General features: G+C 40.7%; 2 protein-coding genes and 1 long non-coding RNA gene across 9 annotated transcripts; 1 reads left to right on the forward strand and 2 right to left on the reverse strand.

The window, feature by feature from the left end:
- The first annotated feature begins 1649 nt into the window (after positions 1-1649).
- On the forward strand, positions 1650-15890 carry dzip1 (DAZ interacting zinc finger protein 1). 6 transcript variants are annotated; one of them, XM_085151543.1, is made up of 19 exons: positions 1650-1806; positions 2365-2512; positions 2708-3310; positions 4945-5029; positions 6647-6762; positions 7596-7754; positions 7848-7985; positions 8065-8127; positions 8231-8359; positions 8622-8670; positions 10729-10779; positions 10950-11009; positions 11456-11631; positions 11728-11929; positions 12260-12434; positions 14248-14606; positions 14909-15030; positions 15152-15311; positions 15438-15890. In XM_085151543.1, the coding sequence occupies exons 2-19, from the start codon at positions 2510-2512 to the stop codon at positions 15521-15523; spliced, it is 2736 nt and encodes a 911-aa protein (XP_085007669.1). In that variant the 5' UTR covers positions 1650-1806; positions 2365-2509; the 3' UTR covers positions 15524-15890. The 6 variants fall into 6 exon arrangements, with proteins under 6 accessions (XP_085007669.1, XP_085007673.1, XP_085007670.1 ...); XM_085151547.1 differs by having other exon boundaries at positions 2436-2554; XM_085151544.1 differs by having other exon boundaries at positions 2436-2512.
- LOC146491961 (uncharacterized) lies at positions 5605-11461 on the reverse strand. 2 transcript variants are annotated; one of them, XR_014872390.1, is made up of 2 exons: positions 10929-11461; positions 5605-8317 (listed from the first exon to the last, which is right to left on the reverse strand). It is a non-coding gene; the product is annotated as an uncharacterized LOC146491961 (long non-coding RNA). The 2 variants fall into 2 exon arrangements; XR_014872391.1 differs by having other exon boundaries at positions 10680-11461.
- A 4000-nt stretch (positions 15891-19890) lies between the features above and the next one.
- cldn10d (claudin 10d) lies at positions 19891-22818 on the reverse strand. The gene is made up of 5 exons (XM_085151550.1): positions 22369-22818; positions 22013-22174; positions 21849-21930; positions 21638-21745; positions 19891-21502 (listed from the first exon to the last, which is right to left on the reverse strand). The coding sequence occupies exons 1-5, from the start codon at positions 22598-22600 to the stop codon at positions 21310-21312; spliced, it is 777 nt and encodes a 258-aa protein (XP_085007676.1). The 5' UTR covers positions 22601-22818; the 3' UTR covers positions 19891-21309.
- Between the last annotated feature and the right edge of the window lie 815 nt (positions 22819-23633).

The raw sequence follows: 23633 nt of genomic DNA on the forward strand, positions 1-23633 counted from the left end.
ATACTGAATTTGATGGAAGCAACATGTCTTAAATAAAAGTTGCGACACAGACATGTTTACCACTAAAGTCTTCCCTGAAAAAACATGTTGTTTGGATAGGAGTCTATTTCAAGAATGGCTGTGTGGCAGGCAAAGACCCAAATACAGGAGTCGTGAGACAAGACTTAAACTTAGGAAGCAGCTTTAATGCTGAAGAGTCTCCTTATACTTTATATATATATATATATATATATATATAACCCTATAACACAAAAACACGAGTAAAGAAGGAGGCAGGAATTAACTAACCAAGGAAGGAACACAGAGCCGCAGGCAACACATTTTTGAGGATGACTCAGACAATAAATACACTGCAGACAATGAGGGTAAAATAAAACAGGTGGGAAACAGTAGAAACAAATCAGGGATAACGATTCAGAGAAGGTCAAACTGAACATAATGCAAAAACAAAATAACATTCAGACTAACACAGAGACATTTAAACTTGGCACAGACAAAAAGGTCAACAAACATGAAGATGTGATTGACTGAGGAGACGTGGCACAGAAAGACCAGACAGATGACGACTGGGAACTAACAAAACTATACATAACAAATGCTATGCAAATGAAAGGTAGGTGTGTGTGTGGGGGGGGGGGGGGGGGGGGGGGATTATCAAACCAATAACACAAGTCTATAAATGTTTAGAATATAAATCCCTTAAAAACAAAGACAAATCATTAACACACAAAACCAAAAGACTTTGAGTCAAAGACCCAGGGCCGTGGTATGTGTTGCTGTATAACCTGTCAGCTGTAAATACCTCACATGTGATGGAGAAATAACAACATTAACGCATCTACGAAGTCTAGTTAAAAAAAAAAAACAACGATCACGAGAAGTTCAAATCCGCTTGAACGTGTGTTTTTATTTTTGTTCCTTCTTCTTCTATGGAACTGAAAAGAAAGGACGAAATAATGTAATAAAGAAGCAAACAAAAAGGCTAAATGAAACAACCACAAGGTGGAGTCTTTCTGCAAGCCTGGCATGCTGTTAGAGGATCGGAAAGTTTTCAAAATCTTCACATGCATCTATACATGGTGCTTTTGCGTCCCTGTAGATATGCAGGTGTCTCACAATTTCTTCTAATGTGCTCTCTTTTTGTGTTTTTAAATGTGTTTAAAGTTATTTCCTTCCGCTGAAGTGGGAAGATTCTACACCCCTATTCAGCCCCAAATTGAACAGCTGCTCCCTTCCCCCACTTCTTACTGCGAGATGCGTCAAACTCACGCCGGATAACACCGGAAATGATGTGTTTACTTCGCCAAAGTACGAGTTCGTAGTAATTCTTGGAAAGCTTTGGTATCAAAGCTCGAAATAGACTTTTCAGAGTGACAGATGTGTTTCTACTCGGATCAGTGAACTGGAGTTTCTGCAGTAAAATAGGACATGAACCTGAATTGAATATAGCTAAAAATTAAAAATGTAATTCATAAAAATAAAAGAAAATGACGGCTCAGTCAGTAAAAAAAAAAGCTGAGGTTAAACATATAGCATATGGCTAATGTTTGGGAACATTGTACTACTGCGTTTCTGTAAAATGAAATAAAAGGATTTAAATTTAGCTTAAACTTTGCTGCATTTGGCATTTTATTTTAAAGGCAAACGAGGAAGTGTCGTATTTATTACGTCTGTCTTGACCGTTGTCTTTTCGGAGCAGGCATTTAGGAATGTGGAGACCAGCAGCTACGTCACCCTCATATCGCCTGGGATCTCCTCGAAAATAAACTTTTTTAAAGGCCACGAATTAAAATCATAATCTTCCAGGTAAGTTATTTTTCATGTGTTAGTCCAATGGCAAACTTAAGATTAAATATTCACAGTTGTTAGTGATGTGTAATAAGGTTTAATATTGACTTAAGAAAAATGTTCGTTACCCAGACAGGCAGGCATGAAGATTTCAAAGAGTTCTCTTGTTTTTTAGCTAGCGGCTTGACTTTTCGAAAAAGCTATTGTGGTCTCTCTTTTTTTCTAAACCGTAACTTGAAGTATTAAGAAGGACAAGCTCAAGCATGTCTGCTGTTGTTTGACTTGAGATCAAGCAGGAGGATAAAACAAAAGCCTGCCCGAACTTGAAATGACTGTTTAGAGACGTGATGCCGCCAGATTAACGGTATTTGCTGTTAGCATGGAAAACGTTTTCCTGAACCTCCCTCGTGCTCCTCCGCAGGTACGTTAGCTCGCCTTTTATTCTGTTTCACACCGTTTAGATGGAGGTGAGTGAGGAGACTTTGTTGTACAGAATAAGCTGATATGTACTGCAGGTTACAGCGCACTGTGTGGACACGTTTTGTTGGTCGCCGTTTTGATAACGTTTCTCTCCAGGGACGCTCGCCGCTGTCTCCAAGGTAACGGGGCGGACGCCTAATCTTGCTTGTCGCTTTGTGCTGCTTTAGCAACGGGGGCGGAACCGGAGAGGAGTGACGGCTCTTTGATCTGTTTCTTCGAGTAAAGGCAAAACCAGTCGAAGATGGTAAGGGCGATTGGCTGTGAGAGGACAGCAGCAGCAACATAGGTAGAAGGAGGCTGAGCAGGAAGTGGTGGAATCTGTGCTCTGCTGTTACCTCGCTGAAGCAGATGCTTCTTCATGTCTGTCTTTCTTTTTCTCTCCTAGTGATTGTATTTGATGCTAATGTGAAGCCATCCCTTTCTCTTCTCTTTTTTTCAGCCATTTCATGAGGGAGTCTACTACCCATACACCAGTGACACCCAGGGGACCCACTCGTCAGCCGGGATCCCCTCTCTTCTGAATTCTCCTCTCAGCCAGAACATTGTAAACGGCCACACAGCATCATCTGCACCAGGCATGACTCCGTCCAGCACCACCTCCACCTTTCTCCCTTTCAAGTTCCGCCCACGCAGAGAAAGCGTGGACTGGCGGCGGATCAATGCAGTGGATGTAGACTTAGTAGTGAGCCAGCTGGATGTGGATGCCCTTCAGGAGCACATCAGCATGGTGACCTTCTGCAGCTTGGAGGGGGAGCGATGCCAGCGGTGCCAGACCCCCGTGGACCCAGCTCTGCTGAAGCTCTTGCGCCTTGCTCAGCTCACGGTGGAGTGGCTCCTCCACTGCCAGGACTTTCTCTCCCTCAATCTGCGTGCGGCGGAGGAGAGACTGTCGGCCATCGCCAGGGAGCGTGAGCAGCTGCTGGTTCAGCAGAAGAAGCAGGAGGAGAAGGTGAAGGCGCTGACTGCAGAGCTCAAGCAGCGAAAGAAGGTTATTCGCACCCAGCAGTCGCTGCTCGCCCCACGAATCATCAGCAGCCACAAGGTACCGATGACAGGCTAAACGCTTTCTTTTTGAAGGCTATTGGAGCTGTTTGAATTTAATATATGTGTGGCAGCAGACATCCACCCCCACCCTCTTTTTTCCTCTCCGAAGGCCCAAGTCTGTCATTGTTCCTGAAACCTATTCACATCTTTGGCTTTGTGCATTTCACAACAGGGTTTCAAGGAAAAAAAGGAAAGCTTTTAGCATGGCCCAAGGAAATTTGCAGCTCTGAAAGCAGTTGTTATGTCCTAACCACAGTCAAGTTCTAATAATCTTTGTTTTCATGCAGGAAAAATCAGATTTAAAGCTGCTGAGCAGATGGTGTCATTTAGTGGCAATTAGTGTTTTTTATTTTATCTTAAAAGGCAAACTCATCTGCCATCTCATCGTATGTCTGTGAATGCTGTCTGTGTAGGTTATTGATCACACAAATAAAAAAAAAAGCTTCCTGCCCTCTTCAGGTGAACAACTAGCTCTGACCTGGCTAGGCTGTTCCCAAGGCAACAGATATAGTGTGTCATGAGAGCATGTGGTTGCTAGGTGTGAGCTAGAAGCTCAGCTAACAGAGCTGGTTCAATTATTGATAGCCAGGCCATGTGTGTGTGTCCTTTGAGGACCTTTGCTACTTTGGTGCCATATTTCTACAACATGAACCCACACTGCTGTCTTTGAAGACTAATTTAATTTGACTCCTTATTTCCAGAGTTACTCCTAACCAGTAATTTGAATGAGCCCCTCCAAGTCACATGACTGCATTTGAGTTTTTGACAACATATCTGTAGCAATATTTAGTCCCAGGAACAATCAGAGGCAGTGTTAAATGTAGCGTGTGCGTGTGTGTGTGTGTGTGTGTGTGTGTGTGTGTGTGTGTGTGTGTGTGAGCTGGTCGGTGGTGATGTCTGCCACAGGGAAACATGATCATCACTCATGCTATGTGTCTGTTTGGAAACATTAGCCTAAACTCAGGATGCTGCTGTTTGGAGCATGTTTATGTTGCTGGGCTCTGTCTGAAACAAACATGCTGCATTCATGAACACACAGACAGGTGGTTTGCTCCACTACATTTGTGAAATCTTAGGAATTAGTATCATTTTGTAAGATCGGTTATCACAGATTCCTCAGTTACAATTTATGCAAAATGAAACACCTCACATAAAGATGGATATTTTTAAAAAATTTAAGGGTACTGATAATACTCTTACTGATACAGTTCTTTAACTGCTACCTTATTTGTTACTATTGTAACTTCTTTAAGGAGAAAAAAAAACAAAGTGTCCGCTAGTGTCTGCTTGGGTCCCATTGGACATTCCACCTGTCTGTTTTTTTTGTTTGTTTTTTGGCTGAGCAGATTAGTCCGCGGATAATTGACATTACAATACACCAACTATATATGCACCTTGACTACAAAGCTGTCAGGTCTCCAGCTGTTGGTGCCTGTAAGCGTGTGTTATGCAGTCTTAATACACTGCAGCATACAAGGCAATGTCCACCACAGTGTGGTAAAATAATAGTAGCATTGGTGTGTTTATGATGAGATATTAAAGATTTTTATTATAAATTTTGAGTTATTACGTAGTGATTTATTTCTGCAGCCAATATAATTAATGCATTTTTGTGTTCTTTCTTGCTTTTAGTGCCTGCATTGTGAGAAATCGTTCCTCAATGCCTCCTTTCTGCAGAATCACATGCAGCGGAGGCACCCTGATGAGTACGAGAGCAGTAAGTGAAGTTAGGATTGATCTGAAGAACGGCATGGAGAAAAATTATGAAGCATGTTGATAACATGCTTACATGCAGTTACAGTGGCCTGCAAAAGTATTCGGCCCCCTTGGACTTTTCCACATTTTGTCACTTCATACATGATTCCAAACATTTTTACAAATAAATAACTGCAAAGTGGGGTGTGCGTAATTATTCAGCCCCCTGAGTCAATACTTTGTAGAACCACCTTTTGCTGCAATTACAGCTGCCAGTCTTTTAGGGTCTGTCTCTACCAGCTTTGCACATCTAGAGACTGAAATCCTTGCCCATTCTTCTTTGCAAAACAGCTCCAGCTCAGTCAGATTAGATGGACAGCGTTTGTGGACAGTAGTTTTCAGGTCTTGCCACAGATTCTCGATTGGATTTAGATCTGGACTTTGACTGGGCCAGTCTAACACATGGATATGTTTTGTTTTAAATCCACTCCATTATTGCCCTGGCTTTATGTTTAGGGTCGTTGTCCTGCTGGAAGGTGAACCTCCGCCCCAGTCTCACGTCTTTTACAGACTCCAAGATGTTTTCTTCCAAGATTGTCCTGTATTTGGCTCCATCCATCTTCCCATCAACTCTGACCAGCTTCCCTGTCCCTGCTGAAGAGAAGCACCCTCAGAGCATGATGCTGCCACCACCATATTTGACAGTGGGGATGGTGTGTTCAGAGTGATGTGCAGTGTTAGTTTTCCACACATAGCGTTTTGCATTTTGGCCAAAAAGTTCCACTTTGGTCTCATCTGACCAGAGCAGCTTCTTCCACATGTTTGCTGTGTCCCCCACATGGCTTGTGGCAAACTGCAAACAGGACTTCTTATGGGTTTCTGTTAACAATGGCTTTCTTCTTGCCACTCTTCCATAAAGGCCAACTTTGTGCAGTGCACGACTAATAGTTGTCCTATGGACAGATTCCCCCACCTGAGCTGTAGATCTCTGCAGCTCGTCCAGAGTCACCATGGGCCTCTTGGCTGCATTTCTGATCAGCGCTCTCCTTGTTCGGCCTGTGAGTTTAGGTGGACGGCCTTGTCTTGGTAGGTTTACAGTTGTGCCATACTCCTTCCATTTCTGAATGATCGCTTGAACAGAGCTCTGTGGGATGTTCAAGGCTTGGGAAATCTTTTTGTAGCCTAAGCCTGCTTTAAATGTCTCAATTTCTTTATCTCTGACCTGTCTGGTGTGTTCTTTGGACTTCATGGTGTTGTTGCTCCCAATATTCTCTTAGACAACCTCTGAGGCCGTCACAGAGCAGCTGCATTTGTACTGACATTAGATTACACACAGGTGCACTCTATTTAGTCATTAGCAGTCATCAGGCAACGTCTATGGACAACTGACTACACTCAGACCAAAGGGGCTGAATAATTACGCACACCCCATTTTGCAGTTATTTGTAAAAAATGTTTGGAATCATGTATGATTTTCATTCCACTTCTCACGTGTTCACCACTTTGTGTTGGTCTTTCACCTGGAATTCCAATAACATTGATTCATGTTTGTGGAAGTAATGTGACAAAATGTGGGAAAGTTCAAGGGGGCTGAATACTTTTACAAGCCACTGTATGTCACTGTCACTTGTCTTTTCAGAGCTGAACTCCCACAGTGAGCAGAAATCTGAGATTAATAGTCTCAAATTGGAGATCAGCAGTCTGAAGGAACAGATTGTTCAGCAACAGCAGGTGTTAGAAGCCAAAATAGCTCAGGTAGGATCACAAAGCAACATCTGAACTTTAATCAGAAAACGTTAATCAAATAAAACTGAAAGCTGTGATTTGTAAATTATCTTTGGCCTGGGTTACAATAAAACAATAAAAATAATACAATGTTTACTATTTGGAAAACTCTTAATAAAAAGAAGAAAAAGGTTCTTTTTTTACAGGTGTAAGATGTGCAATGTTGTTATCCTAAAAGGGTTCTCAGCTTTGTGAGATGCTCATGGAAAAAAGTGTCTTGAAGCCTTTACATGATGTTTTAAGATCTCAGTGTACTTTTTAGCATCAATGGTGCCTTGGCTAAAGTGAAGGTAACCCTTTTCTGGGGCACTGACACAATCTTACAGCATGATGGAGCTTGACTTCAATTCAATTCAATTTTATTTATATAGCGCCAAATCACAACAACAGCCGCCTCAAGGTGCTTTAGATTGTACACTATATCCTATAATAATAGACTTTTGGATTAGCTTGTAGCACTGTGGCCCTCCTGTGGTCCAGAAAAGCACATGACATCCTTTTCTTCCTAATCAACAACAACAACTGAAATGATGACACTACTGATCCCAATACCCCTGTTACACTGTGTTACTGCATTGCCAGAAAATAAATTCAAGTCAGAATCACTTTAGAAATAGCTCTTCTTTTTTAAACGGCAATTTTCCATACTGTCTATATTTCTAGCTTATCCACTGATCTCACTTTGTAACACTGTCATCACAAAATGCTGCTATTTTATTGTAAGATATGGATCACAGTGCGAAAGCTTTTTTTGAGAGCTTTGTGGTCACTAATGAAGCTCATGTTAACGGTTGTGATTCTAGGAAAAAGAACAACAATCGATGCACAAAGACCTGTTGAGAGAATTGGACCGTTTTAAGGCCGAGGAGATGGCGCGCATGGACAGAAAGATAGAAGACAGCAGGGACGGCATGCGCAGAGAGATGGAATTTCTTTACAACCGAAATATTCAGGCTCTCAATGTATGAAATCAGTATTTATTTGTATACCACTGATTTGATCTTCAGGGTGTCTTAATCATTCCTATAATGTTTCTTATCTGTTTCCATTCATAGGAAGTAAATCAGAATCAGACAGCCAAGCATGAAAGGTCAATCAGCCCTGTGCACTCACAGCCAGAGAGAGATGTGGACATGTACAAAGAGACGCCGATCCAAGCCATCCAAAAGATGGAACACCAGCTGAAGAAACAGGTCAGTGTTGAGATTGTTGCAAAACCCAAAGCGATTTTATTTTTAATGCCACTTAAATTGCTAAAAATGACTCTTATAGGATAAGAAGTGGGAATCCAGACTGCAAGAAATGAAGGTTCAACACGAGTCTGAAAAGAATCAGGTATGCTTTAATGTTCATCCTGACTGAAGCATATGCAGTATTAAACAAGCTTCTTTTGAAATGAACCAGCCGGAAAATTCATCCTCTTCCCGTTGTCTTCCAGCTGCTGAATGAGCTGAGCAAAATGCAGTCGTCTTTATCGGAGTACCAGGAGCAAAGCCAGAGGCAGCAGCAGGAGATGAGGAAGAGGCTGCAGGAAAAGGAGCAAACCATCAAGGCTCAGAGGGAGCAGGTTAGCTCACACAATCACAGTGGCACAGTAATCACCTCACTGCACAATTATATTGAGAGAGGAAGTAAGGCAAGGGTCCGGTGCTTGTTAAGGATATCCTGTATTTGCTACATGGGCTTGTATCGACATGAGATAGTGTACATTTGGCTGGAAGCTACTTGTGCTTTTCCTGGAGTAGTTCAGTTTTTAGATTATAAACCAGGAAAACCTTGAAGATACTGGATCATGTGATCTAGTAAGTGACATTTGTTTTCTCCCCCAGATAAAGACCATTTCCTCAAATCCACCTATAAAAGTAGCTGAAGTACCAGGTATGGATTCCTTTTAATAATACCACAGTCACAGCTGTAGGTGGCATTCTCCTGTAGCTTGTGTGTGCTTGCATTAGCAATGTGCAACCACTCCACTGCCTTTCTACATCACATCTGTTTTTGCTGGAACAGCCACCTGTGTTTGAAGCATAGAATTGTCTATTCAGTAATAGATGCCTGTATTTAGAGTGGTGCTGGGGTTCTAAGCTGTGCACGTGCGTAATCGCGCACGGCTGGCACGGTCTCTGCGCACAGAAAATCTGCATTGCGCACAAAAAACAAAACAAAAATCTGACCTGAATTGAAATTAAAATAAATACGTTAACAATTCATTCTGTTTTGCAGTGTGAGTCAGTCAGTGACTGGCTGCTCCAGCCAATAATGCGATTCACATTCGTATATATGCAGCTAATCAGCGTTGTTGACAGGCTATGACAGCGTCCTTATGTGCCGACACTGGTGTTTTAGCTAGCAAAGCGGCGTGGCTGATGTGGAGTGAAGCCACATTAATGACAACGTGCACAACCATTGGAGATGTGAGCAGGACAGACGGAACAATTGACGGAAAAAGTGTGGACTTTATACCAGTTTTTGAATTGTGTTGATAGGCCACGTAAAACCAGAGTTATGATAAAAAATATGCAATGTTTTTTTTTTTTTCCTGAATACTATCGTTGTTTATATATACTGCAGGAAGAAACGGTAAAAACTGTATTTTATAAGGAAAACGCTCTCCGCCTGTGAGCAAAACCAAAACCAAAAAAACCCCCACCCTTTCCTATTGGTGGAAAAATGTACCATGTCGACCAATCAAAAAATGATATGGCAACATGGCATTTAGTTGTTTAGGAAGGGGGAAGTTTTAGGAGTGACGGCAGTGTTTTGAGATGTGAGATGTGACAAAATGTGGGAAAGTTCAAGGGGGCCGAATACTTTTGCAAGCCACTGTATACTGTAATTTGCAGACAAAGAGTTACAGGACTCTCTCCCAGACCACAGACTCATACTCATAATACAAGTCAGAGCTTTATTAAAAAAAAAAAAAAAAAGAAAGAAAGTTTTGTTTTCAAAATTGGAGTTCAAGTTATTTTTACTTCCAATAGTGTTAACATACTACACAGGTCATGAACAAGATTTTTTTTTTTTTAATTTTCATTGTAAGTGGGCTAAAGCACTTAAGTAAAAGTAGTCTAACATAGATGTAAATGCTGTAATTTGATTATTTTAATAAACCATGTAACTTGGATGGATTCGATGCTGGCGTGACCACAGTGGACATGTCTGCTGTTGCTCACAGTGGTCCAAGGGACGCTCAGGGAGTTTGTGTGTTTTCTCAGACACATGAAAAATTAGGGAACATTGGTGCTAGGCCTTTATATAGGTTTACAGTAAGTCACCTTTTGGTCAGCAGTATGTAGATTATAAATCATTTTACTGGCATCACAAAAAAATTAAGTAAATAAACCAGCAATAAATTAAACTATACGCCCAAAATAATAAATAATCAACTCTTATGCTGTGTTAGAAAAAACAGACAAAGGGCTATAAGGAGTCATTGTGTCCTAATATGCCAACTGTGCTGCTCTTACAGAAAAGATGACACTTTTCTGTTGTTTGTTTGCATTCATTTTCTGTCAGACAATTTCAATTTGGACTTATTCTTCCAGACATTGTGGCACAAGTTGTGTCACAAGTCTGTGGTAAAAACGCATCAGCCTTGAGTAACACTCGATCATCACTTCATCTTGTCAGTTGTACAGAGGACCTGTCCAGCACAGAACCACCATGAGCAGAAATGAAGCAGTCTAATTTTTAAAATCAAACTTTCATATATATTTCTCTGAAACACCAAAAGCTAAAGTAGTTATTTATGCATCTCATCTGCATGATGGTATCTGGAAAAGTTTGTATTGCATATGAAATTACATTGATATAGTGGAAGCAGTGGTATAACTCTGAGCATATAGTCTATATGTAGTTTATACTGTAATGCTATAACAAGGAAATACCATTTCTGATCTTAATGCCACACTTTTCATCTTTGTTTCTGTTTTTCAGTCACTGTCAGTCCTCCGGCTTGGGAGCCTAAACAAAGAAGAGTTGTAGTCGGTAAGTTAATAGAAGCGGGCCATCAGAAGCAACATTTGTCACTCCCAGTGAGGCTGTGCATGTGCTTTTGTGCACAAAAGATTTAGCGTTTTGTGTTGTTTTTCTACTGCTCATACTCAGTATTCATTTTATCTGACCTTCTGACTTACCTGGACCTGCTGTCCAATTAGAGGAGCCAGTCTCTGTTCTTAAGCTGGATCCTATTCAGGAGGTGTCAGAAGAGGAGAAAGGTAAAATACACTAAAGACATTAAAACCAGCAGATCCAGCTGATTGCATGCTGCTGCTGCATGGATAAATCAGTCTCCTCTGAGTGACCGTTTTCCATGAGTGCATTCGGACTGAGATCATCTTATTCTGTACTGACACAAAGGACGTTAAGATGACCTTAGTACACTAAAGCATTTTGGAAAGCCACCTCTTGGCCTGTGTATATTCTGTGATGCTGTCATCATCATGTCCATTCATCATCTTGTTGCCTTGTTGTTGACAAATAAACTTAGAGACATTCTCCTCCTCTGCAGTCACATCTACCCAACTCCACCTGTGGTTTGGAGCTTCCTGTGAAAACTGCCAAATGCATGCTCATTGTATTCTCTTATTTCCCCTTTGCTGTCTGTAATTGGACCATGAATGTCCTGAACAGCTCGACTGACTCACTGAGATGTCCTTTACAGACTCGAGCAGCCAGTCAGACAGAAAGGTGGTGGAGAAGAAGCCTGAGCCAGCTCCAGAGAAGAAGCCAAGGGTGAACACGAGCGCTTTGAAAAGGAACTCCAACATAAAGACAGAGATACAAGCAGAGCTTGAACAGGCTCTGATCAAGAAGCTGGAGAACTTGGGGGTCAAGCCTGTATGTTGCATATTCCTAATCAGCAATACAAGGAAGAATATGTACCATTATGCTAATCTGTAATGCTAATGTTATTCCCTCTACCTCTTCTAAAAGGATCAGAGCGGTCTAAAGAACAAGGAGCTCACTTCGATTCTGTCCAAGCTGGATTCAAAGCGGGAGAGTGTTGCAAAGTCGATGTCTGGCTACTGGAACCACCGGGAAGAGATAAAGAGCATTGTGGAGCAGAAGCTGGGTGCTCAAAGCACCAGCAATCCTGCTGCATACTCTCAGCCTAGATCCAGACACCCTGTTCAAGGTGCTTTCCAGTTCTTAATCATCCAAAAGCCTCTTAGTGCATGAGATCATCTTCTTAACCAACAAGAAATAACACACTGTGCTTTTGTCAATTATATTGCTGTTTGAGCTACTGTTAGATTTGCTGCTCCTTTTACAATCAGAATTTTTCATTGCATGTGGGTAAAGTTGAATTTTATTTTATTTGACACTGACTGCATGTGCTTTCCACAAGGTAGGTGTAATCTGTTATAGCTTGTTTGCTGCCACATAAGCTGATTTAAGTTCTGACACACTGTCGGTGACTGAGCTGCTAATTGTGTTTACTTGACTCGTTTTTCTCTTCATTCAGTGTTGCAGATCCGCCCTCGCTCCAGCAGCCTGCCCTCCAGAGCCAGCCAGGGGGCGTCTGCTTCTGCAATCAGACAGCCTAAGACCCCTCAGCCAGCACCAAGGACCAAGGCCACCGCCCAACTCAAGACCTCTACGCCCAACTCCAAGACAACCTTAAAGAGCTTTGCTACCAAGTATGACAAAAAGTTTATTTATCAGTCTTTGTAAAAGAATAGTTTGTCCATAAATGTCCACTTAGTATTTACATGGTTTAATCATAGCTGTGATAAATGTTCAGAAGTCATCTTTGATGAGCCATTGAAAAAAAAACTCACGCAGGTTTGAACCATTTAAATATAGCACGCTGTTACTTATATTACTGTTCTGCTCATCATCACTTCAGTGGAGCACAGTTAAGGTTTAAAACTTTTGCCATTTACTGAAAAAAATCAAAGTGATATATATTTAAGTACGTCTCAGTGCTTGGTTGTGAACATGGTTATAGGCATAAATGAACCCCTGGTAAAGCAAGGCTGCAGGGAATTTTATATTTTTAATATTTGTTTAGAATACGACTATATGTAGTGAGCTTTGCTGAGTTCTGCTTCTCTTTTCTGTTTGCATTCGCACCTCCAGTAGGAATGTTAACGTGATAAAATAGCAGATGGTTACCATAGCAGCAAGACATCCGCAACAAAAAGGTAGAGGTCGCCATAATCAGAGTTGTGTGTTTGTGTGTGTCATGGTTTTCATGGTAACAGTGTGCTGTTAAGCCCCAGTGCCTGCAGCCAGGTAATGGGTAGGTTGGACTTTAGCATAGAGTGCTATCCGTTCGCTGTAAGGCTAGTATGCTATGCTAGCACACATGAAGCAGCTGGGCTGGGTCACTACAGGCTGTGACACACAGGTGCTGAGGTCTTTTGTAACCTTACTTCAGTGTTTTCTGTCTCCTTTTCCTCTCTGTGTAAAATCATAATAATAGTTTAGTATCATGACCAACACTTTGGAAAATACAAATGTTCTATTTCAGTTCCATTTGGTTGTTTCTGGAAATTCCCACTTTTTTCTTTTTTTTTTCTTTCTTGATTTTTTTTTTTTTTGTAATAACATTTTTGAAACGATTGGGCACAAAACACGTGTTGTACTGTCAGGATGTGGCAGGTAAATCTGTATCAGACTCAGTGCTGGACACACATGCAAACAGTGAAAGAGTGTAGGATGTTCACTTTTGTCAGATGGGGTGGGGCTTGTATATCACAGCTGATGTGGTCTGATCATCCAACACCCCCAGCAAGGAACACATCTCTGACCGGGGTATTTTTTGTAAGGAAAGTGCTTCCAAGTGCAGTGTGACACATCAACAATTTTGTAATCATTTTCCAGGAAATTGCAAAGTCTGAAATACCGTTAAGAACACTGTATCATTGTCAGCCTCATGCTGACTTGTCATAGGCTGCTTAAGTTGTATCATTTTGAACATCAACTAGGAACTACGGCTTTTTTCAGGGGTCTCAAACTTGCGGCCCATATTAAGACATTAATAAATATAAAGCAGTTTGGCCTTGAAGTACACTTTTATTTTGTTAAATACAAACAAAATGGTAGCTGAAGTGCTGCCACGTGTCCGGCCAGAAAGAGAGGAGTAGTGTGTTTATTGTAGTTCAGTGAAAGGCTTCAGTTAAGAGTGAGAGAAATAAATTGCGATCATGTTTGCAGTTTTGACCTGTTATACAATGTTTGAAACAAAACACTACATTTTTGGAAATATTTGTGGGTGTTTTCTTGTTTGATGTTTGGGGGAGGGGGGGGGGGGGTTGTACTACTTGAACAGTGACAGTGCCAGCATTGGCCCACAGCTCATTTAAGTTTGAGACTCCTGTTCTTACACTTAAAAAGTTAACACTTTGACTTCTCGGTTATTTGAAACAGAAACTAAATGCAACACTGTTCTGATCACTGTCAACTTAGTTGTGTGCAGCAAAAACTGTTATTTGTGTCATTCTTAAGGACTCCTCCCTTCAGTTCAGAGGAGGAATCTGAGGATGATGTCACAGAAGAGGATGAGGAACAGCCCCTAAAACACCAGCAGGGGAAATCACCACCACCCAGATTTAACCAAGCAACCCAAATCCAAACTAGAGCTGACAAAGCCAGTCCTGTCCAGGACAGGCAGGCTGTTGTCAGGCAGTTGCCTATCTCCAGCATCCAGTACTCCAAAGTGGGTGGTGTAACCAAGACTGCGGTCACAAAACTAAATAGCGATGAAGAGGAAGATGATTGGTCAGAAGTCAGCGAGCAGCAGGAGACTGACCTCCAGAATTACAAAGACCAGAACGGCAATGTGGAGAAGAAAAACCACGGGAAAGGTTAGTTAGGTTTGATGTTTTGAAGGATCGGTGTAAAATGACATTATACAGCATACATGTTCACCCTTAGGCCCCCTCCTCCATTTAGAGATGCTCTTTCCATTTTCATGTTGCAATGCTGTGGTTATAGCCATTCCTCAACTCCCTGTGAATGGTACTATCTGGATTTTGATCAGTGGTTGTTGATCAAAGACCATTCACAGAATGTGGTTCATGCTATCATAGTTTAGCTGTTATGTAAGATTCCAAGGTATTGTTCCAATGCCTTAAACTGTAAATTGTGTGTTATGTCTTTTTTACAGAAAACAAAATCAGTGACCTGGCGAGAAAAATGGAGAAGCAGTTTGCTGAGAGAGCAGTCAAGAAACCACCAGGTGGCGTTAGCGTCTTACCAGAGAGGGCGGATGAGGTTCAGGAACTCAGTGTAAGATGATGTGATCTCAGTGGATTGCTTTGATTTGATACTGCATAAATAAAAATGTAAGCTGTCATCGCAAAATTAAAAATGATCCATAATGCTGAAACCATAATGTACTTGCTGGCAGTACACAGATCTAGAGGAGAGCAGCGAGTGGATGGTCTCCTCCTTAGAGGACCGACGGGATGTGTCAAAACCAGCCCAGGATTCAGGACCAATGAGGAAAAGCCTGGAATCACGAAGCACCAGTGTCTGGGGAACCTCCACAGAGAAGGGTCCTAAATCAGGTCAGTGCCACTTTAATGCAGATGAACGTTTTACTGCCTCTCGTGGTCTTCATAGGAGGACATGTTGACATTTGGAGTATGAAGCTTCTGTCTCATGCTGTCTGTGTGTTGTCGTGTGGCTCTCAGGTCTAACTGAAGCTGGAACAGGAAGCACGCTAAAGAGCAGCCTGTGCTCCCTGAGTGACATCAGTGACTCTGAGGACATCAGCTGATCACACAAAGAAACTTCAGCCACCTCCTCTGACAACTACAATCAATCATAAAAAGCCATATTATAAAAGCTGTAAATAGAGGAAAGCAATATTTCACAAAGGTAGCTAGGATTCAGAGGTTGGCATAGAAAAGGTGGCCATCTAATCAATACCATAGACCTCGAAACTCTCTTCTTGCCTTAGTCTTTTTTACTGTTTATCTTTTAATAGATTGTCTTCTGTTTTTCTTATTTCTTTTTTTACTCATATACAATCCAAACTTTAAATGAGATACTGATTTTGGTACTGTATGTAGAGTGTGTATGATTTTGTATATCCCATTTTATAATGTATGTGACTTTGTAAATAAAATATTTATACAAGCAATCATAGATTTTTCTTATGAAATGATTTCAAGCAAGTAGTTTTTTGCATGCTTCCAAGTTTTGCTTTAATGGAAGTATTCTTAATGTCAATAAACACAATGAAATATGTCCAATGAATGAAATAAAACAATGAGCTGTACAATAGGAAGTCTTAACATGTCACAGGAAACAATTTTTTGAGATGCCTATTCTGTGGATTTTGCACATAAAACTTCATGTGACAACATTTCAGCATTAATTCAACTGCTAAATATACAGAATATGCAAAATATGAGATATCTGCAAACCAGTTTCAATGCAGTCTTGTCTAAAACAGTGACACTCTTCCTAGCTAAACCCTAATAATTAACTGCTACAGGCTATATTTTTAATTCAATAAGATAAAAACTAGAATATACTTTAAATGCTTGAAATCGTTAAAAATGGCAGGATTTGTGGAAAAGTTTGGGTCAATTTTTGTTGTAATTTTGGGGGTAAACAATATTATTTAGCTATAATAATATTATTTCATTTATTTTATATAGCACCAGTTCACAGTCTCCTCAAGGCAAGCTATCTGAACCTGGCGTCAGATGAAAGTTAAAGTAGACCCAATATGCCTTTCCTTACGTTCAATCACAGATTTACTTTCAAGAAATGTGAAAATTAAGAGAGAGAACATGCTAAAACATGCAAAACTGCATTAAAAGACTCCAAGAATTAAACACGTAAGGAGCATAAAACAAACTCAGTAGATTCCCTTGAAACTGATCTTATGAGAAAAACTGAGTTCTTGTCACACACACTGAAAGTTTACATTTCAGCTTTTTGTAACGATCTTGTTCTTTTTTTGCAACAACATTTTGAGGTTATCTGCTTATCTGTAGGATTGCAACATCTACCAAGTATACAGAAAACATTGTCTTTTTATTCGTTTATTTAATCTTGAGCACCATCTTCTGGCATCTCAGCAGAAGTACAGGCTCAGTACTACAGTAAGGACTTTTTAAGAAATATGAGAAATTGATCACTGTGTGTGGCACTCGTTCTCAATGAAGAGCATTACCGATTAAATGCACATTTGTTGATTTCCAATTAAAGTATGTCATTTTTATTTATAAAATGCTTTGTATTTAGCGAGTGATGAGTAAAGTGCTTATCATTAAGGACAGAAGAAAAATACAAAAATGAATAATAAGAAATAATTCAAAACTGATTTTAAGAAGTGACTTAAAAATAGACAATGGCAGCAAATTCCACAACTTAGGCGCTGTCACAGCAAAAGCTCTGTCTCTCTGAGCTTACGCTGTGTCCTGGCACATCTAAGAGCAGATGATTGGCTTACCTGAGCGACCAGGATGGTGAGTGCAAATGGTACAATGTAATGTGCAATGTGCGAGGTAGGTACAGAATACTTTGTACCTACATTGTTTTCTACAGACTGGAAAAAAAATTTAAATCTCTTTATTAAAATAAGATTTTTGTGTATGTTTCATGTGTATCGGGTGATCGATCAGTGCAAAAGAAAAACAGAAGTAACATATTGAAAGGCAAGATATCTGAAGACGTGTAGAGGTGACAAAATAATTGTGTAGTGGATATAGTGATGCTCTTTCTCTCTTTTTTCATAAGCATGCATTATGTGCCTGCTTTAACAACACATACAGTCAAAAAGTAATGTCACGAATGAAAGTGTCAGAAAAAAGCAAAAACTGGGGATAAAATAAACATTTAAAAAACTACTAAAGCTACTAAAGTTAGCTATTAACTGTCTTGTGGAGAGTTAGTAGCAAACTTGATCCCACCTTTATCATGATCAGCTCAAGCTGGAAGATGCTCTCCTGATTGCAGATTCATACAGCAACAGCCAGAACCTGTAGAGCCGTATGGTCAAATTCACAAACTAGCCCTGCAGCAGATCACTGACGTGCTGTCTGAGCCTCCTGTCTGGAGTGGCGACAGCTGAGGGTTCCATCTTTTTCCTCTAAAAGTAAAAGCTCTAGTCGGAATGTTGGAACAGCTTGGGAAAGAGGGGAGACTAGAACTGGAGTGTGGGTTGCATGTCACCAGACTGCTGTCCAAACTGCCATTCTTCGAGCGCAGTTTAAGTGGTTCATCAATCCTCTTCAGTCACCAATGCCGACCTTACCAGATTTTGCAGAGTGGCTCGAGTACAAAGTCTGTATTCAAGATCATGATGTGTATTTCCATCATCCTCAACAATGTGTCCATCAAGGGAAGGATGCCAAGCCGATACCAAGCAGAGAGCAGCAACAGCGACTACCACCATGTTATTGGGCTATGACCCTCCTGCTAAGAAATCAGAGACATTAGAATGGTGTTGGGATGGTCAGTTTTTCTTCTCAATAGCCTCCACCACAGACCCTGGGAAACAGTTCTGGGTTAGTGGTTCCAGAGAGAATTCATTGCCACTGAACTCTCCAAATACTCACATCCAGTTGATGCACTGAAGAACTATTGTGACCTGCAAGGTATTCCCCGTCAACCATTTTTGCCTGATGGCTCTGAACCCATCTCCTGACTCTAGTAGAGTCTGTACATCTGGGTCGGCAAGGAGGGCCAGCTGCACTCATGACACAACTCGGTTTGACTCTGCAGGGTCCGGCCAAAGTTCTCCTACATCAGGCAAGTTTTAAGCCTAATCTTAAAAGTAGAGATAGTGTCTGTCTCCTGAATCCAAACTGGAAGCTGGTTCCACAGAAGAGGGGCCTGAAAACTGAAGGCTCTGCCTCCCATTCTACTTTTAAATACTCTAGGAACAACAAGTAGGCCTGCAGAGCAGGAGCGAAGTGCTCTAATAGGGTGATATGGTACTACAAGGTCATTAAGATAAGATGGGGCCTGATTATTTAAGACCTTGTATGTGAGGAGCAGGATTTTGAATTCAACAGGGAGCCAATGAAGGGAAGCCAAAACAGGAGAAATATGCTCTCTCTTTCTAGTCCCTGTCAGGACTCTTGCTGCAGCATTTTGGATTAGCTGAAGGCTTTTCAGGGAGTTTTTAGGAATTCCTGATAATAATAAATTACAGTAGTCCAGCCTGGAAGTAATAAATGCATGAACTAGTTTTTCAGCGTCACTCTGAGACAGGATATTTCTAACTTTAGAGATGTTGCGCAAGATGTTGTCTTGGTCAAAAATGACTCCAAGGTTCCTCACAGTGTTACTGGAGGCCAAGGTAATGCCATCCAGAGTAAGAATCTGGTTAGATACCATATTTCTAAGATTTTCAGGGCCAAGTACAATGACCTCAGTTTTATCTGAGTTAAGAAGCAGAAAGTTAGTGGCCATCCAAGTCTTTATGTCTTTAAGACATTCCTGCAGTTTAACTAATTGGTGTGTGTTATCTGGCTTCATGGACAGATAGAGCTGGGTGTCATCTGCATAGCAGTGAAAATGTATGCTATGTCTTCTAATGATGCTGCCTAGGGGAAGCATGTATAATGTAAACAGAATTGGTCCTAGCACTGAACCCTGTGGAACTCCATAATTAACCTCAGTGTGTGAAGAGGACTCTCCATTTACATGCACAAATTGGAGTCTATTAGATAGATATGATACAAACCACTGCAGTGCAATACCTGTAATACCTACAGCATGTTCTAATCGCTCTAATAAGATATTATGGTCAACAGTATCGAACGCTGCACTAAGGTCAAGAAGGACAAGCACAGAGATGAGTCCACTGTCAGAGGCCATAAGAAGATCATTTGTAACCTTCAATAAAGCTGTTTCTGTGCTGTGATGAACTCTGAAACCTGACTGAAACTCTTCAAATAAACCATTCCTCTGCAGATGATCTGTTAGCTGTTTGACAACTACTCTTTCAAGGATTTTTGATATGAAAGGAAGGTTGGAGATTGGCCTATAATTAGCTAAGACTGCTGGGTCTAGAGATGCTTTTTGAGTAAAGGTTTAACTGCAGCCACCTTGAAGGCCTGTGGTACATAGCTGATTATTAGAGATAGGTTGATCATATTTATGAATGAAGCATTAATTAATGGCAGGACTTCTTTGAGCAGTTTTGTAGAAATGGGGTCTAAAAGACACGTTGATTATTTGGAGGAAGTAATTAATTAATTAAGTAAAATTTCTCTAATGATTAAAATGTTATTTGTGAAGAAGTTCATGAAATCATTACTAGTTAATGTTAAAGGGATGGTTGGCTCAACAGTACTCTGACTTTTTGTCAGCCTGGCTACAGTGCTGAAGAGAAACCTAGGGCTGCTCTTATTTTCTTCAATCAGTGATGAATAGTAAGATGTTCTAGCTTTACAGAGGGCTTTCTTATAATATACCTTACCTTATATTGTAAGGTAAAGACCCTACAATAGTATACAGAAATCCCAACAATAAGGCCATCCCCTATGACCAAGCACTTTGGCAACAGTGGAAAGAAAAAACTCCCTTTCTGCTGGAGGAAGAAACCTCCGGCAGATTCTCACAACCCTCCGGCAAAACCAGGCTCAGGGAGGGGCAGCGTCTATCCCATTAGTTGGGGGTGAATGACAAAACACAAAAAACTATGCCAGTAAATTTTAATTTCAATTTCTTATCATTGAAAATAAAATAATTTACACACAGCTTTTAATAGTGATGAATCACTATAACTAAATTTAACTCCTAACCGCTGAACAGACCAAGATTGTATCCATGCAAAGGAGCTGTTATTATCTTGCCTGTTGTTCAATGCTGGTACAAACCCTGTTCAGGCTCTATTGATCCCTTGGGAAGGTTTTAACTTTCCTTCAATAAATCTCAGAAAATCAGTTTGGTTTCGATGCTCAAATTATTTTTCCACAACACAAACCAGGCATGAACACAAAGAACTCAAAAAGAAGTTTTAAAATGCTTATCAACCACTTGATCAAAATTACAAAAATGATCAGTTTGTATGGTAAATAAGAGTAACAGGTTGGTCATGTTATGCTTTAACACATCAGTGAGCCATTCTGAAATATCAAGAAAAAGATGAAGATGAATTGGTCCCCTCATTAAGTCCCCTCATTAAGTCCCCAATGAAGGGACCCATTCAGAGGGATTTACATAAGAGTCACTGGTGGCACAGGCAATTCAGGGACACAACTTTATTGCAGAGACTTTAAGCATTAAAAAACTTGCAAACAGAAAAATTGGTGCAGAATATTATAAGTAAGGAAATGCACCAGTAATACATTAAAGGCCAATTGTTAAACATTTTATAACTTATATTAGCAACTGAACTTGTACAAAGATGATTGGAGACATGGAATTTTGAGGAGGTTGGCCAATTTTTATACAAAACACACCTCGTCCACCTTGTGGACTCAAATGTAATTTACAACACCAACCAGTAAGAGCAATGTCTCCTTTATGCTACAGCTTCATATTGTATGGGTAATCATACATTTTCTGTTCTCTTCGCTCTTGGTTCCCTCTGGCTCAGACGAAGCTGTCTCTGCCCAAGGTTGGATCTGTCTTATTTGTTGCTCTGGTTGTTCGGCCATCCATGCCTTTGTTATACAGTGGGGGCACTAATGTCACTCTGGAGGATGGGGGCGGCATCATGTATGTACGTCTGGTACGGGCAGTGGTGTAGGAAACTGGTCTCTGTGGCCTTTGGGTGGAACTGATGCTAGAAAAACAGGAGACACAAGGTGAGGTAATCCAAACTGTTATTGGTTGCTAGTTCTGGCCTGCTTTACAGGCAGCCATGAATAGAGAAAGGTTACCACTTTACAACCTTTAGGGACTTATTTATTTTACTCACCATGATGGTAGGATTTCTTTCCCAGACAAGTAGGCCAGCACTGCCCCTGCACAAATAAGAAGAAGGGATCCTCCCCAGCCAACAAAAATTGCCGCTCCAAGTTCAAACCTGAAGTGAATGCAGATGTGTTTCATTGCATGCATTTTTAAAGTTAATATCTATTTTTAAAAATCAGCTACTATAATATCAATACCACTTGAAAATTACTCACTTCTGTGACCTGAAATTTGGATTATTAAATTCAGTTATGACTCTGTTAGCCCACCACGAGTAGGTGATCATGCCGCAGCCCCCTACCAGAAAAGAGGCTGTATTTTAAAACCTTTTTTTGGCTATTTTGAAAACTGATCAACCAATCATTGAAGGATTGTTTACCTGAAGCCAGGTAGGTGATAGCACCGGAAAATGTCACCCTTGAATTGACAATCTCTGTCCCGCCTATTTTAGTACATTTCATCCCTATGAGTGTGAGGACGCCACCGAAGAAGCCTGTAATGACAGCACAGACCGCCAGTGCTCTGCAGGCGTGCAAGAACACTGAAAGAAAACAAATACAGTTTATGTTAACATAGCAGTTGTGCATTTTATTAAGATAACCTAAAGGAATTTGTATGATCTCTGCTTCAAACTGTATCTTCAACATAGAAAAACATAGCAATGAGCTAAAGGAACAGCTGAGTAGAAATTAAAAAGAGAGACTGTAAAGTTTTGAATATCTCAGCGTATCCTACCAGGCAGGGCCAGCATGGAGGGGTAGTATTTGCAGTCAGACACCCCCGTGGTGTCTGAGATGCAGTCCATCCACAGGTTGGAGTAGTAGTTGGAGGTGGTCAGCACTACGGTGCCCACCTCTGAGAAAGTCCAGTACTCTGTGGGAAGAGTTGAAGAGACCAGAATCCAGCCACATAAGCAGGACACGAAGCAGCCAATCTCCACGTACATCACCACCGTCCTGTACTTCATGGTGACTTCTGGTCTTCGAGCAAAATTCGTAACAGTTGAAAAAGTAAGGTCTCACTGCAGGAAATGTGAATGGGCCTCCCCCTTTGTGTCATTGCTGATGTGTAAGTGTCAGACTAGCAGTGTGGATGCTTTGAGCTCATCTTATCTTTTAGATAGTTTTGTCCAGTAAGCGCCTTTGATGTTGCCACCAGGAACAGCATTATGCCTGCCATTGGTTTTAACCTTTTCCTCATGGTGTGCTTCTACTTTGTTTAGGTTCCCAGCTCAGATGTCAAATGTGTAAAAGTCATGTTTTTCATGACTAAACATTAAATGTTTGTGTGATTTTTTTTTTTTTTTTTTTGGGGGGGGGGGGGGGGGGGGGCAGTATTTCATAATTTTCAAGTTTCACGGTGATCCCAGATTTCAGAATTGTTAAACGTATTTGTTTTTCATTGTTTCATATCTGTTATTGTGTAATAACAGAAGACAGCATGGTTTCTGGATCATGTTCATATAGGGCTTATTTGCAATGTTAGACCTCTAACCTGTGTTTGTGGATGAAGTTGTTTCTGAGTACATAAAAGAATTCCCAAACAGATTCAGGCATGTTTTTGATGCAGTTTGAGGGCCCAAAGTTCACAGGCATGCTATATCGATGTTTGGCCTTGTCCTTTATGCAGAGTTCTGCAGATTCTCACAAGTGTTTGAAGATATTTTGTTATGTAGATGATGTAGTCTTTTGCAACTTCAAATTGGGGAAAATAATAAAAAAAATCCTCCAAAATTTATAGAGATAGTTTTCTGCATTTTGGTGAACTATTGCCTAACTTTAAGTCTGAGTGTTTCATGTTGTGCTGTTGTAAATAAAACATGCATTTATGCGACTTGCCCACATTGCATTCTGCATTCGGCCAGAACTGTCTTATCCAAGCTGTCTTGTCATTTCTGTAAATAGTCTTTTGGAATAGATCTCCAAGCTTCATCAAGGACATTCTAACGCTCTTTGAATGTTGGCTGCCTTTTGTTTCATTCACTGACAAGATCATCCTAC

Source organism: Neolamprologus multifasciatus, chromosome 23 (assembly GCF_963576455.1).
Source record: "Neolamprologus multifasciatus chromosome 23, fNeoMul1.2, whole genome shotgun sequence".
Taxonomy (NCBI): Eukaryota; Metazoa; Chordata; class Actinopteri; order Cichliformes; family Cichlidae; genus Neolamprologus; species Neolamprologus multifasciatus.

Bases quoted from the DNA above. Each gene is read 5' to 3' on its own strand.
- cldn10d (XM_085151550.1), bottom strand. From the start codon at position 22,600: ATGAAGTACAGGACGGTGGTGATGTACGTGGAGATTGGCTGCTTCGTG. The intron at 22,175-22,368 runs GTAGGATACGCT...GTTTTCTTTCAG, and splicing joins CTCCATGCTGGCCCTGCCTG to TGTTCTTGCACGCCTGCAGA. The intron at 21,503-21,637 runs GTGAGTAAAATA...CTGTTTTTCTAG, and splicing joins AAAGAAATCCTACCATCATG to CATCAGTTCCACCCAAAGGC.
- dzip1 (XM_085151543.1), top strand. The intron at 3,311-4,944 runs GTACCGATGACA...TCTTGCTTTTAG, and splicing joins GAATCATCAGCAGCCACAAG to TGCCTGCATTGTGAGAAATC. The intron at 5,030-6,646 runs GTAAGTGAAGTT...TTGTCTTTTCAG, and splicing joins CCCTGATGAGTACGAGAGCA to AGCTGAACTCCCACAGTGAG.